A 14,741-nucleotide genomic window follows, 5' to 3' on the forward strand; every position below is an offset into this window, starting at 1 on the left:
CCACGCGTTCTCTCTCTCTCTCTCTCTCTCTCTCTCTCTCTCTCTCTCTCTCACACACACACACACACACACACACACTCACACACATACACCCTGGGCTGAGCTCTTGCTGGCTGCAGCCGTGGGCCCCTGCTCACCGTGCCGCCGCCGCTGCCTGCGAAATGACGGCGGTTCCCCTCACTTCCAGGAATCCACGCTTCCTGGAAGGTGAGTGGCTGGGCTCACCCCTGCCTGCCACCGAGACGCAGACATGCACACACCACCCGCACCCCCTCGCCGTTTCCAAGGCGGCGGCCGCGCTCGCACCCCGGGGTCTCACCGGCCAGGGAAGGATAATGTAAGTTCAGGCAGAAGGCGGTCAGCGGCGGGGGGCGAGGGGGCGCCGGGGCGAGGGAGCCGATGCCGCCACAACTCCCGAGACGGAGGAGAGGCAGGGGATGGGGGCTGCGCGCGTGTGGCGGGGGAGGGGGCGTTCCTCCTCGCACCCGCCGAGGATGGGAGAGGGCGTTTGGTGTTGCTAAGCGAAGGCTGCGACTTGGACAGTGGGAGCTCGTGGTGACATCTTGATTAGGCCTTGGGGACAGCTGCGAGCCGTCCCGGGGAAATGCCGGGACAGAGACGGCCCGGGTGGGCATGGGTAGCGGAGGGTCGAGGTGAAGAGGCGCCTTGGCAGCAGACGCCTCCGCCTGGAACGGAGATGCGAGGGGCCTCGGCTGCCTCCCCACAATAGAGCCGGGGATGGGCGGCTCTCTCTGCTCCCGGACCCGCTGTTCGCTCCCGGACCCGAGCATCCCGGCACCTTGGAGCTGCTGGGCAAGAAAGGGAAAGCGGTTAGGACGAGGTCCCTTGCAGAGGGGTGTGGAGGCTCTCCAGCCGCCCGGCCATCCCTAGAAGTAGCCACTCGGAGGGGTTGAGGAAGGGCAGCAGGAGCAGGCGGCGGACTCCCTCCTTAGCTTGGGGGATGTCTGTCTCCCTCCTGCCTTTCTGCCCCGGACTCACCTCCTCGTGCCTCTGAGGTGAGCCTTATGATTTGGCTTTGCCCTCCAGGGGTCCTAGCAATCGATGATGACTTTGACCAAGAAAATGTCTCTGAGACCTGAGAGCAGCCTGAATGCTTGGCTTGGACAGTCTGGGGTTTCTTGGGAGTCCCGGGCATTTGAAATTCCCTCACTGGGGTTTCTGAGGCTGAGAGGGGAACTGCTGAACTTCCCAAATCTGATTCCAGTCCCCTTCTCCCTTTCGCTGGAAGTCACGAGCCCTGGGGCCCCATAAAGATTGTCTACGGCACTCTACGCCCTGCAATGATTCACTTGTATGCATTAGCCCCTTGAAGTAGACTTGAGCCTGCTTCCCCTCTGGCCTCGATCCTCGATCCTCGATCCTCGATCCTCGGGAGGGCAGCGGCATCAGAGAGCCTCCCGAACTACTGACGTGATCCTGGAGGCACCTGCTCTTCCTCCTGTTCCCAGGCCGTAATAGGGAGAGCCACCAAGGATGTTCCCCCCTAATGTCTCTACCTATCCCTTTAAGGATATTTCTCCCCATATATCAAGGCTCTGGCCCCAAGAGGCAGCTTCAATCCAGTAGGCTGGGACCAGCGATGGACTTCCAGCGAGCGCCTACTCCTTTCAGGGTCAAGGACTCAGGGCCAGGGCCCAGAGAGAGCCCTGCTCTTCCCCATTGCTAACAGCGGGAGATTTAGGGCAAGTCAGCACTAAGGACTGAAAAGGAATGAGAAGATGCCCTTTCAACCCTTCTCACCTCAGTAAACCCTCCCCGTAGTTTAAATGACATATTTTAAAACTGGGTCTGGGTCTACAAGTCTCCGCTCACACTCTGAGCTGCTCACACTGTGATATGTGTGTGGTTCTGATTTGGGCAACGTTTGTAGATAACCATGGCTCATCTAAAGAGCCCCAGCTGGGGAAACTCGGTTTTAAGCCATGAGGCTTTTCCTATAGGTGGTAAACACTTTCCTTAGACTTTGATGGGAGAGCGTGCGGGGAGTGGGACTGTTAGGAGAGGAGATGAATGGGAAATGGTCCCCAAGTCCTGAGTGGTTGTTTTCTTCCCACTGACCAAAGCTGGACAGGGATCCCTCAGGAGGGTGTCTTCCGGATTTCTTGCCTCAGGCCCAAGACTCCAACCATTTTATAATGGAATCTTTATTTTGTGAAAGTAAGTATGTTCATAGCTGGGAAATTGGGTAAAGTACTAATAGGTGGATTTTAGGGATGAATTTTAGGGTTTCTCTCTCTCTCTCTCTCTCTCTCTCTCTCTCTCTCTCCCATATTTAGGGCTGTCTGCACACATCCATGCATGTTCATGTTAGCAGATACTGTAGACGCTATGAGTATGTTTACCCCAGTAGGTATGTTCTCTGTATGTGTATCTACATATGTGATCTTGTCTGTGTCTGTGTGTTTGTCTACATGTGCTTTATTTCACCTATGTATTTGTGTAAAATGATTGTGGGGAGGAGGGATTTTTTTTTTATATCTTTAGGTGTGTTATCTGATTTTTTAAAAGATATATGAACTTCTCAAGAAGCATTTTTACAATGCAATTTGTCAGCAAGTTAAAATGAATATAATGAAAATAAACTGATTATTTCACTGTCAAGGGAATACCAAGTTGTAAATATCTGATTGGAGTCATATCAGATAGGACGCTTTCTAGAGTAGTCAAATTTCGCTAATTTTAGAAAATCTAATGGGCCCAGCTCCCCCCTCCTGAAACAGTGAGTCCCAGTTGGCTGGGTAGGTGGTGGTTAAGGACATGGGCACTTCTTTTTTTGTGATCAGCTTCCAGTTCTACCACTACTGGCTATATAACCTTGGGCAAGTAATGCAGCCCTTTTTGTGCCTCAGTTTCCTCACCTGCGAAATTAGGATAATATTGGTACCTACTTCATTGGGTTGTTGTAAATGAAATAGTTCAATTAAGGTGTGTGAACATTGCCTGGCACATAGTAAACACTCAGTTCACGTGAGCTGCCATCGTTATGATTGCTATTATTATCATTAGATTCAGGGACAATTCCAGCCGCCCCTCCTGCAGATCCCGTACCTGGTGTTGGGGGCTCCAGAGAGGAACAGTAGGGAAGAGCCGGCTGTCCTGGACGCCTCCCTGCTGAGGCCCCCATTTTCCTCTCTGCCCCGGCCCGCCCAGCCCCAGCCCTGCTTCCTGCGGACGTCAGGCAGTGATGCTCTTCCCCTCAGGCCTAGATAAAGGTAGGGTGGGCAAGACCCAGCCACGGAGCTCGCGGAAGTCAGCACCGGGCACCCAGGCTGGCCAGGGCACAAGGTATGGTGCCCAGCGTCCAACATGGCCTTGTCCATGGCTACAAGATCCATGTAACTGAGTTTTGAAAAGATGAGGCAGTTTACTAATGGCGACAGCTTCACCTGCCCTCTTGCTCTCTCCTCTAAGGTAGCGGGGACTCATCTCTGGAGAAGGAGTTCCTTGGGGCCCCAGTGGGGCCCTCGGTGAGCACCCCCAACAGCCAGCACTCTTCTCCCAGCCGCTCACTCAGTGGTAAGTGCGCCCCCCTTCCCTCGCCTGGCACAAGGCGTCCCTGTTTGTGTTTGGCCCTCGATTCATCTTCCATTGGCAGCCATTTCCCCATCGCTGCCTCCCTCTGGTTTCCTGCTCAGAGTCTCTAAAATCACTAAGGAGCTCCGTGTCTGGGATTTCCCTCACTTCTGAAAGAAGAATGAACTCTCACTGCCAGGCAAGGGTGGAATTCACAGAGGCATGGGTGGGATTAAGGTAAAGGCCCCAAAGAGAAAGTCTGGAGTGAGAATAGCAGGTCGATAGCAATGGGCACGAGCTGGAGGTAGACAGGAAACAGACATGAGAAGGGTCTCCTCATCACCCCCCTGAGTCTCCTGCCCAGAGGGTCCCCAGGACTGCCTCTCCTCAGCTGGCCCCAGATCTGTGACATTCTCCAAATGGTTGGAATAGCCAGGAATGTAGGTCAGAGCTAGAGCCAAAGCTTTCTCCTCAATGGCTCCCCCTCCTCCATCCCCCTCCGGTTGTGATGGAGGGGAGTAGAGGGGCTCAGTCTTACGGGGTGGGAGGAGAATGTAGGCCGTGTCGGTCTCCCAGTTTTACTCTCTCTTTAGCCCTGTCTCTTCGGTCTTCTAGGACTGTTTTCCTGACACTGTTACTTGCTGGCTTCCTGCCCAGGGCCAAGTCAGACATCTTTCTTAATGACAAGAGAGTGGAGAAATAGGCTCCCCTTAGCTTCCTCCTCTCCCCAGTGCTTTTCCCTCGAAGCCTATTTGCCTGATCGGTGGGGTAGGAGGACAAGGTTGCTTCGGGTCCCAGCAGGACCCTGGTGTCACCACTCTGGACACCTAGGGTAAGGCCTACTCTGAAGCCTGAAGGCCTCAGGGCTCGGAGACTCCTTTGGACTCGGGAGTGCCATTCTGGCCTGGGGAAGGCTCTCCCCTTTGCCTGTCTCTGTCCTAAACACCATCCCACCCTCCAGCCAACTCCATCAAGGTGGAGATGTACAGCGATGAGGAGTCGAGTAGACTGCTGGGGCCAGATGAGCGGCTCCTGGAAAAGGACGATAGTGTGATCGTGGAAGACTCGTTGTCGGAGCCCCTGGGCTACTGTGATGGAAGTGGGCCAGAGCCTCACTCCCCTGGTGGCATCCGGCTGCCCAATGGCAAGCTCAAATGTGATGTCTGTGGCATGGTCTGCATTGGACCCAACGTGCTCATGGTGCATAAACGCAGCCACACAGGTGAGTAAGCCAGGGGACCAGGGAGGAACTCCCAGGTGGGCCCGAGAGGCAGAGGCAGTGCTGGGAGGCCATGCCTGGGCGGGGTAGCCTCGGAAAGGGAAGGGTCTCTCCTGGCACATATTCTAGCTGAGGGAGGAAAAAAAAGGGTTGAAATTCAGCCTCCCTGAATGCCTATACTTTCCTGGCACTTTCTTCAGCTCTTATTATAAAGAAAAGCCAATGCTCTTCTGAGGAAGTGAGGGAGGGGAAAGTCTTGTAGCCTCAAGAAGGATCCTAGCTCTGGCCAGGTGGCTCAGTTGGTTGGAGCATCATCCCATACACTGAAAGGTTGCGGGTTCGATTCTGGTCAGGGCACATACCTAGGTTGTAGGTTCAATCCCCAGTCAGGCCACATATGGGAGGCAAGCAGTAGATGTTTCTCTTTTTCTCTTCTTTCCTCTCTCTAAAATTAATTTTTTTTAATATATTTTATTGGTTTTTTACAGAGAGGAAGGGAGAAGGAGAGGGATAGAAAGTTAGAAACATCGATGAGAGAGAAACATCGATTCAGCTGCTTCCTGCACACTCCCTACTGGGGATGTGCCATTCCAGTCAAGGGCACATGCCCGGGTTGCGGGCTCGATCCCCAGTGTGGGGCATGCAGGAGGCAGCCAATCAATGATTCTCTCTCATCATTGATATTTCTATCTCTCTCTCCCTCTCCCTTCCTCTCTGAAATCAATAAAAATATATTTTAAAAAACCAACCAAACAAAAAAACATATCCTGAGAGCATCAGCCTGTGCACCAAAGGGTGGTGGGTTCGATTCCCGGTCAAGGGCATGTACCTGGGTTGCAGGTTCGATCCCTGGCCTGGTTGGGACACATGCGGGAGGCAACCAATTGATGTGTCTCTCTCACTTTGATGTCTCTCTCTCCCCCCCCCCCCCCCCCCCCCACTCCCTTCCACTTTCTCTAAAAATCAATGGGAAAAAATATTCTCAGATGAGGATAACAACCAAAAAACATATCCTCGGGTGAGGATTTAAAAAAAGAGAGAGAGAAGGATCCTATACCTAATGGGGATAGGACTCCTGGGTATTATTTGGGCCCTCCCATCGATGAATAAAGAAAAAATACGGAATATAGAAGCCTCTTCTCGGCTTCCTTGGGCTTTGGGCTCCTGCGGCAGTGAGAGCCGATGGGGCTTGGTTTGTGATAAGGGTCTTTCGGCCCCATGTTCCAGGCCTAGTGCGCTTCTCCCTGCCACAGCCCCTCATCCACACCTTCCCGGGATCAGACTGCCCCCAGGGATCTGTATTAAGCAGGATCAGTATGAGTGGCACAGCCCTGCCTCTCAGAAATGTGTTCTGAGCCCGTCCCCTGAGCCAGTGTGGGGCAGGGGTGGGGATGGGGGGCTGGGTTCAGCCTCCAGAGTCCCTCACAGCCAGTCCCCGGCACCTCTCTTTCCCTCGCAGGCGAAAGGCCCTTCCACTGCAACCAGTGCGGAGCCTCCTTCACCCAGAAGGGGAACCTGCTACGCCACATCAAGCTGCACTCCGGGGAGAAGCCCTTCAAATGCCCCTTCTGCAACTACGCCTGCCGCCGGCGGGACGCGCTCACGGGCCACCTCCGAACACACTCGGGTCAGTGACCTTTCCGGTGGGAGGGGGGGAGGTGGGACCCCAAGACACCCCGCGACTTCTCTTGTCTCTGTGGGATGCAGTGTCTGTTCTCCAGGAGGGCAGAGCACCCCCGGAGTGCACAGGGCCCTGCCTCTGTAACCCTCCTCTGGGCAGCAGCCCCGTGGAACATGTGGGGGACTCTGATGAGGCATTTTGCATCTGCCACACCCTGTAACGTGGAGAGCAAAAGGAGCACAGGCAATGTTCTTGGGTCTTAACAGTCACCCTTCCCTGCCTGGCTATTTTTATTTTTATTTTTTTAATATTTTTATTGATTTCAGAGAGGAAGGGAGAGGGAGAGAGAGATGGAGAATCACTGATCGGCTGCCTCCCGCATGCGCCACACTGGGGATCGAGCCCGCAACCCAGGCATGTGCCCTTGACCGAAATCGAACCCAGGACCCTTCTGTCCGCAGACGAAGCTCTATCCACTGAGCCAAACCAGCCAGGCCAGGCCTGATATTTTTAAAGGTCACGCTGATGCAGAACCATCTGTGCCCCATCACCCCCCACTTCTGAGCACCAGGGTGACCCCTCCTTCCCTCATATCTGCCCCAGGCCCCACACTTGTCACCATCTTTGCCCTCTTCTGTCCTCTCCTTGACTTCCTCCTGGTTCCTGAAAACATCCACGGGCCTCCCAAACTGGAGGAAAGGAAGCCTACGAAGATGATCCCATTTCTGTTCCCCATCCCAAGAGGTCATCACCTGACCAGGAGCAAGAGCGAGTGCCTGGAGCTCAGGGTTTGGAACGGTGCCCGGGAACTGGACTGACTCGATTTTCTAGCCCAGCCCAGACTGAATCAACATCTGCCTAATCAGCTGGACAGATAGCACTTTTGAAGCCTTTTACTAAGTTTTGAGCTTTGGGCTTGGACTTGGGAAAAGGTCAGGAGCTGAGCTGGCAGGAAGGAGGGAGCTCAAGACTGGGAAAAGGAGGAAGGAGGGCAGAGGGTAAAGGATTAGTAGGGTCTGTCCTTGGAAACGTTCTTTGCTATTTTTCTCTTTTCCTAAACTCTCATGGGCCAGGATTGAAAGGGACAAAGTAATCACCTCCCCACCCTCTACTTTTTCCAGCCACCTACCTTGCTCTCACCTGGGAGCTGGGACCTCTTTATCTCTGTGTATGTGGAGGAACAACAGAGAGAAAGAGCATCATTGATCCATGCTTTATCATCTACAAAGCATTTCACTTGTCTCCTCATGTGATCCTCATAACAATTCCGAGGTAGATGTTACTATCTCCATTTTGCTGACAAGGAAACTGAAAAAGAAGAAAAGATTTGCCAGTCACGGAGCTATTCTTTCTGCATCCTCACTGGAACCCCATCAAGGTCCTGGGGAAAGGGGGCCCCCCTGCTGGTTTGGAACAAGGGTGGCTTGGCCCCTAGAAATCTTACCAACAGCAAGGCAGGGGTCGGGGTGGGTTTGGGAGGTTCTGTAGGAGATTATTGGGGCCAGAAGAAGACACGGATATACTATTGGGTCCCGTCTTTATGAGATGCTTTCTCTTACAACCCACACTGTAAGAAAAAGAGGGCTCCTCTCAGATGTTAAAACATTTCCCTAACATCAGAGTCTTAGGTCAATGGGGTCTGTGACTTTAATCTCATCCCACAAACACCGAGCAAGAGCAAGATGGTAGTAGATTGGTTGAGTCAAGGTCCAGGTCAGGCATGGGACGGGAGAGGGGTCCCTGGAGATACTTCTCCTGGCCCCTGCTCAGTAGTAGCAAGACACATAAATTAAAATATACAATACCTTGTTTCTCTCACTTTTTTCTCTCCTCTCACAAACATCATCTCTCAAAAGTTGTCTTTCAGGGAAGTATCGATCTCAGTCTTCCCAATCTTTTCTCTTCACTAGAAACAAAATCCTTATTTCCTGTTCTTTAAAAAAAAAACACCTCCAAAGTTGTTCTCTTCTTTTTATATCTTCATTGTTTTCTTCTCTGTTCTTTTATTCTTTTTCTCTCCTCAAAGTTCTCCATCAGATGATGGTTTTTCTGGGGCTCTCTTTGTATCTCAATGTAGAACGACAGAAAGAATAATAAGCAGCAAAACTGGGCTAGTAGTAGAGGTAAAAAAGGACAAGCAAAGGTCAGTGAAAACTGCCCCTCCCCACATCAGCAGATCTAAGGACTCTCATTTCTGTCACCCCAGCCCACCAGTTTCCCCCAAACCAAATCAGATAGTTCGTAAGCAAAAAATCCCCTTGTCTGGTAAACAGCGCTGACACCGCCTGCCACATGGAAAGGTTAAACCACAGTGTGGGCCTCAGACTCTGAGATCCTGGGGTGGGGCCAGCCTGCCTGTCAGGGATGATCCCCTACGAAGTCCCTGGGCTCTTCTTTCCTCTGAGCAGCAATTTGACCATCTTTTTTGTTGTTGTTGTTAATCCTCACCCAAGGATATTTTTTTCATTTATTTTTAGAGAGAGTGGAAGGGAGGGGGCGAGACAGAGAGAGAGAGGGAAACATCAATGTGAGAGAGACACATCGATTGGTTGCCTCCCACCCCCACCCGACCAGGGTTGGGGATCAAGCTACAACCGGAATCAAACCTGGGACCCTTCGGTCCGAGGGCCGATGCTCTATCCACTGAGCCAAACCGGTTAGGGCCATTTGGCCATCTTGAGTCTCCTCAGCAATCCAGTGCTACATGACCTGGGTGTCCCCTTTCGCTTCCCATCGCTGCCACTGTGCCTCTTCTCTGAGGTTTAGTCATCTGCCCATGCTCACAGCTGCAGCTGGGGAAGGGAAGACAAGCAGAAGAATTCGATGGAGCAGGATCCCTTCCTCCTCAGTGTCCCTGTGCTCCTAGATGGCTGTGTAGAGCCAGGGCACTGGGAAAAGTAACCTTGATGCTGCTTGCTTCCTCTCTCCTGCACAGTCTCCTCTCCCACGGTGGGTAAGCCCTACAAGTGTAACTACTGTGGCCGGAGCTACAAGCAGCAGAGTACCCTGGAGGAGCACAAGGAGCGGTGCCACAACTACCTGCAGAGTCTCAGCACTGAAGCCCAAGCTCTGGCCGGCCAACCAGGTGGGCTGTGGGCAGGACTCCGGGGGAGTTGAGGGCAGAGCCGGAGGGAGGGAGTACAGGACAAGGGTGATTCCAGCACTTGCCTGCACAAGGGGAGAGGTCCATGGGGAAGGGACAATTACCTCAGTAATTAGGGTGCCGAGCACCCCAGTTAGTGCAGAGCCCCTGGTAAATGCTGCAGGAGGACCCAGAGGTAGGGGAGGATTTGATCTATGTTCTTAGTCTAATGGGAGAGAGAGAAACTGCAAGGAAGTATAAAATTGAGGGTCAGATGTATATAATTGTCCCCAAATTATCTAACCTGTTGCTGGGATGAGCTTTAAATAGGGTGAAGTAAGCTGACCTAATTTCCCAAGCATCAGGTATGACCTTCCGTGGCTCCTGACCTGCTGGTTTTCTCCAGGAGAAGGCTGCTGGGCCAGTGCTACCCCTCCTCAGCTGCTACTCCCTGTCCCCGCCTCCCCCCACTAGGTGATGAGATACGTGACCTGGAGATGGTGCCAGACTCTATGCTGCACTCATCCTCTGAGAGGCCCACATTCATTGATCGTCTGGCCAACAGCCTCACCAAACGCAAGCGTTCCACCCCCCAGAAGTTTGTAGGTAAGAGTCCAGTGGTAGAGGAGACATCAGCTTTAAGCCATAGCTCATCTGTATCTGAGCTCTGATGGCCATTAGACCAGTTGGGTCTGGAGATTTGATTGAAGGAAAGAAAGCAGTCTGGTCCTCAGAATCGATCCCCAAAATAGGAGCAGAATGAAGAGGGAGAAAGTACCTCGAGAGGGTGGAAGGGGTTAGTGTTGAGGGCTCATGTGGTGGTTTTAGAAGAGGGTGTCAGGGTTCTCCCAGTTTTTGAGAATAGCAAGGACTTAAGTCTGTGGGGACTGAGACCTGGGCCCTTTGAGTCAGAGGGAAGAGGCGAGTATGAGGACCTCACCTGGCCCAGCTCTCCAAGGACCTGGAGCTTTATAGAGAACTAGAGGCCCGGTGCACAAATAGGTGCATGGGTGGGGTCCCTAGGCCTGGCTGGCAATCAGGGCAAATCAGGGCCGGGTCGATGGGGGCCTGCTGGCCGAGGGGAGAAACGGGGCTCGGGAGGTTGGCTGCTGGTTCTGAGGAGGGAGCTGGCCCTCGGCCCCCCTGGGAAAGGGGCCATGTCCACTGCCACCCACCCCCGGTTCCCTGTTCCAGCTCAAGGCCCAAAGGCCCCAGCAGGGTCGGGAGAGGAGGCAATGGTTCGCCAGGCCGGGCACAGAAGAAACAGAGGCCAGACACCCTCACTGCCGCTGCCGGCCGTGGGAGGTTGGCTGTAGGAGTGCACTAACCACCAGGGGGCAGCTTCTGCATTGAGCATCTGCCCCCTGGTGGTCAGTGCGTGTCATAGCGACTGGTTGACCAGTCGTTCCGGTTGTTCTGGTCATTTGGTCATTACGGTTGCTTAGGCTTTTATATATATAGATATAGATAATGCCGCCGCCAGCCGTGGGAGGTTGGCTGTAGGAGTGCACTAACCACCAGGGGGCAGCTTCTGCATTGAGCATCTGCCCCCTGGTGGTCAGTGCGTGTCATAGCGACTGGTTGACCAGTCGTTCTGGTTGTTCTGGTCATTTGGTCATTATGGTTGCTTAGGCTTTTATATATATAGATATAGATAATGCAAGAATGATAAAGATCAGTGGCCCGGGACTGAGACCTCTAAGATTATAGCCTAGAGTTGGAGAGCAGCCCCACAAGGGACCTAACCTCCAGGGAAGTAAATGAAGAGTGGTAAATCATGTTATAGCCATCCTTGTGGGTAAGAAAACAAAGGCATCATCCTGGGGAGCTCAGGAATCTTCCATGCCCAGCTCTGCTGAGAGCCTCTTCTCCACAGGTGAGAAGCAGATGCGCTTCAGCCTCTCGGACCTCCCCTACGATGTGAATTCGGGTGGCTATGAGAAGGATGTGGAGCTCGTGGCACATCACGGCCTGGAGCCTGGTTTTGGAGGTTCTCTGGCCTTTGTGGGGGCAGAGCACCTGCGTCCCCTCCGCCTTCCACCTACCAATTGCATCTCAGAACTCACGCCCGTCATCAGCTCTGTCTACACCCAGATGCAACCCCTCCCCGGTCGACTGGAGCTTCCAGGATCCCGAGAAGCAGGTGAGGGACCCGAGGACCTGGCTGATGGTGGTCCCCTCCTCTACCGGGCCCGAGGCCCCCTTACTGACCCTGGAGCATCCCCCAGCAATGGGTGCCAAGACTCCACAGATACAGAGAGCAACCACGAAGATCGGGTTGCGGGGGTGGTATCCCTCCCTCAGGGTCCCCCACCCCAGCCACCTCCCACCATTGTGGTGGGCCGGCCCAGTCCTGCCTACGCCAAAGAGGACCCCAAGCCACAGGAGGGGTTACTGCGGGGCACCCCAGGCCCCTCGAAGGAAGTGCTCCGGGTGGTGGGCGAGAGCGGTGAGCCCGTGAAGGCCTTCAAGTGTGAGCACTGCCGCATCCTCTTCCTGGACCATGTCATGTTCACCATCCACATGGGCTGCCATGGCTTCAGAGACCCTTTCGAGTGCAACATCTGTGGTTACCACAGCCAGGACCGGTATGAATTCTCTTCCCACATTGTCCGGGGGGAGCACAAGGTGGGCTAGCAGCCCACTGCCCTCCCGTCAGTTCGCCACTCCCTTGCCCCACCTACAGGAGTCTAGCCCTGTCCCCACCACATCCCAAGAAGTTGTGCTGTGTAGCCCCACCACTGGCTACCTAACTTCACACTTGACCCTGAATCTTTCTCACCTATTCTTCCCCCTGACTGATTCAAGCATCGTGATGAAACAGGTTTTTGCTTATGTTTCTCCTTTTTCTCTTAACCTCTCATCCCAGCATACTCAAGAGTTATTTATTAATATAATTAGCTGATTTTTCTTTTGCATTTTTTAACTTCTGTCAGTCACTTGCCACTCCTCCATCCTCTTGCTCACAGTCCCCTTCCCCTTTAGGCCTAATTTTTCTCTCTTTGTTCTGGCTTTCTCCAACAGCCCCTGGGATGGGAAGCTCCTCTTAGTACTAAGAGACCTTGAACTTCTTGCGTTAAGTCCTCACTTTTGCATTGTGTGATGCTTCCGTTTTGATGTTGATAGCTCCCTCTGGCCCTACCTTAGCTCTGTGGCATTATATCTCCTCGCTGGGACCCTTCAGCCCGCGACTCCATACCTCTTGTGCCCTCTCACATTAGGCAGCTTGCACTTTTCTTAAACAAAGGAAGAATTCCCTCATTTGGAAGTAGGAGGGGCTGAAGACATCCTCCCCAGTCACTGTGGGACTGAGGGTCTTGACCGCCCCAGTAACATGAGTTCCCCAAAGCCCACATTCAGGATCTCCCTCTAGGATGTGATATATCTCTTCCCTCTTCTCGAACAACCCCCAACACTGCTCTACTTGCTTCAACCTGCCAGTCTACTCGGTGGTAGCTTTTATCTCCTTGGAGTGCCCCAATTTTCTATTCTCAGGGGCCAAAAGGCTAGGTCTGCATCCTCTGTCTCTGACACGTTGGGAGCCACAGGTGCCTAATTGGGAACCAGGGCATGGGAAGGGTGTCGTTCAAAATTCTCCTTACTCTCCCACCTCTCAAACTTCTTCACCCTAGTGACCTCCCTAGGCTCTCAGGGACTCCTGCAGTCCCCGTCCTATGAGAAACCAGTGGGTTGCTGCCTGAAGACAAGGGGGTATCTCAGCCCCTCAGTCACACTGCCTTCTTCTCTCCCCACCCAGCAGGATTCACCCTCGGGAGGAAAGAGTGCCTCTTTTCTCTCTTCTGATTTTCAGTGTAACCAAAAATTATCCCAGGACGAGCAAGGGCATGTGCCCCTTACCCTGTCCCACTCTTGTCCCAGCAGGAATGGGATGGGCACAACTAAAAGGGGGCCACCTGCGACTGCCCCCCTTCTACACTCAGCTCCCAGATGTAGGGCAGGAGGGGCACACTCCTCCTGGCTACTGCAGGGACCCTGGCTATTTGGGTAACTGGTTAGCGAGAAGGGGCAGGAGGAGACACAGCTCCACTGCAAGTGGAGGTCTCTCTACCAGAGTTCCCTGCCCAAGGCCACAGCCATCCCATTCTCTGCTTCCTCGAGATTCAAACCAAAGGCTGTTTTTCTATATTTAAAGAAGAAAAAAAAAAAGTAGAAAACCAAACACAACACCTCACAAGTTGTAACACTTGCTCCTTCTCTCTCCTTTTTCTTCCTTTCCATCTTTCTTTCCACATGTCCTTTCCTTATTGGCTCTTTTGCCTCCTACTTCTCTCACTCCCTATCAGGGATGAATTGGGGGTTGCTAAAGGATTGGCTGAGGAACAGACCCTGGGATTGGGGCTCTGAGAAGAGTCTACCTTACCCCCTTGGGGGAAGGAAGACACTAAAAACATTTCTCCTCTTCTTCCTTCTTTTCCTCCCCCATTATGTGGTCTCTCCCAGAGAACCAGATTGTCAGGGAGGGGCATTGTGGGTTGATCTTTCCTCCTTGACAAGGTAGCAATAAACAGATGCTGCCAAGGGCAGAGGATGGGGGAGTTATCTGGGAGGAGAGTGGTCTCTAGAGAAGGGGAGAGTTTTCTCATCAGCAACATGGGAACTGGCTCCTTTCTTCAGGATGGCAGCAGAGATGAGATTAATATCCGGGTTCTCCTCAATTGTTCCGATTGTTGAACCCCTTCCCGTTAGACCTACCACCTCTTCTGTGTCTGCTGTATCTTTGGTAACACCTCATAAGGACTAGTCCCTTCTGGGGTATCAGAGCCTTAGGGTGCCACCATCTCCTCCCCCCGTCAGATTTGGCACCTATAACCTCCTGGAACATGAAGGCCTGTGCTCTGAGGCTGTGCTCTGAGCCCATGAGAGCAGAGACTGGAAGGCAAGACCAGGTGCTAAGGAGGGAGAGAAGGGCACTCTGTCTCTCTCCAGACCATCACTGCACTTTAACCAGGGTCTTAGGTACAAAATCCTACTTTCTGGAGCCTTTCAGCTCTGGAAACTCAAACACTCTCACGCTCTCTCTCCCAACTCCTTTTGCATAAAAAAAAAAAAATGAAAAAAGAAAAAAATACATGGAAACCCACATGGAGAAAAGAGGTGTTTTCCTTTTATATTGATATTCAAATTAACACCACACACACAAAAGAGTTTCTAAATAGACACTTTTCCAGATCTTTGTTTTCTCGTGTCAGTGTCCAAGCTGCAGGTGGGATTTTGTAATACTTCTGGCAGCTTCTGTCCTTGTGTAAATAATATATATTATATAT

At 52.7% G+C, this 14,741-nt stretch overlaps 2 protein-coding genes across 9 annotated transcripts in view; one reads left to right on the forward strand and one right to left on the reverse strand.

Moving 5' to 3' along the window:
* Window positions 1-811, reverse strand: part of LOC106727888 (neural Wiskott-Aldrich syndrome protein-like) — a 10,882-nt gene extending 10,071 nt beyond the window's left edge. The window contains exon 1 of the mRNA XM_014548142.1: window positions 320-811. Coding sequence (XP_014403628.1) covers window positions 320-791 — 472 coding nt within the window. The 5' untranslated portion in view covers window positions 792-811. The remainder of the gene's footprint in view (window positions 1-319) is intronic.
* IKZF4 (IKAROS family zinc finger 4 (Eos)) overlaps window positions 1-14,741 on the forward strand; it is a 39,292-nt gene that overhangs the window by 23,548 nt on the left and 1,003 nt on the right. Inside the window, exons 1-8 of one of the 8 annotated variants that reach the window (XM_005876722.2) lie at window positions 163-337; window positions 2,085-2,178; window positions 3,433-3,537; window positions 4,496-4,756; window positions 6,213-6,380; window positions 9,310-9,459; window positions 9,931-10,062; window positions 11,333-14,442. In XM_005876722.2, coding sequence (XP_005876784.1) covers window positions 251-337; window positions 2,085-2,178; window positions 3,433-3,537; window positions 4,496-4,756; window positions 6,213-6,380; window positions 9,310-9,459; window positions 9,931-10,062; window positions 11,333-12,093 — 1,758 coding nt within the window. In that variant the 5' untranslated portion in view covers window positions 163-250 and the 3' untranslated portion in view covers window positions 12,094-14,442. Of the gene's footprint in view, window positions 1-47; window positions 338-2,084; window positions 2,179-2,384; window positions 3,234-3,432; window positions 3,538-4,495; window positions 4,757-6,212; window positions 6,381-9,309; window positions 9,460-9,930; window positions 10,063-11,332; window positions 14,443-14,741 lie in introns of those variants that run through there. The other 7 variants (XM_014548106.1, XM_014548102.1, XM_005876721.2 and 4 more) reach the window with 7 other exon arrangements.

The sequence above is a fragment of the Myotis brandtii genome, unplaced genomic scaffold (assembly GCF_000412655.1).
Source record: "Myotis brandtii unplaced genomic scaffold, ASM41265v1 scaffold496, whole genome shotgun sequence".
Lineage (NCBI taxonomy): Eukaryota > Metazoa > Chordata > Mammalia > Chiroptera > Vespertilionidae > Myotis > Myotis brandtii.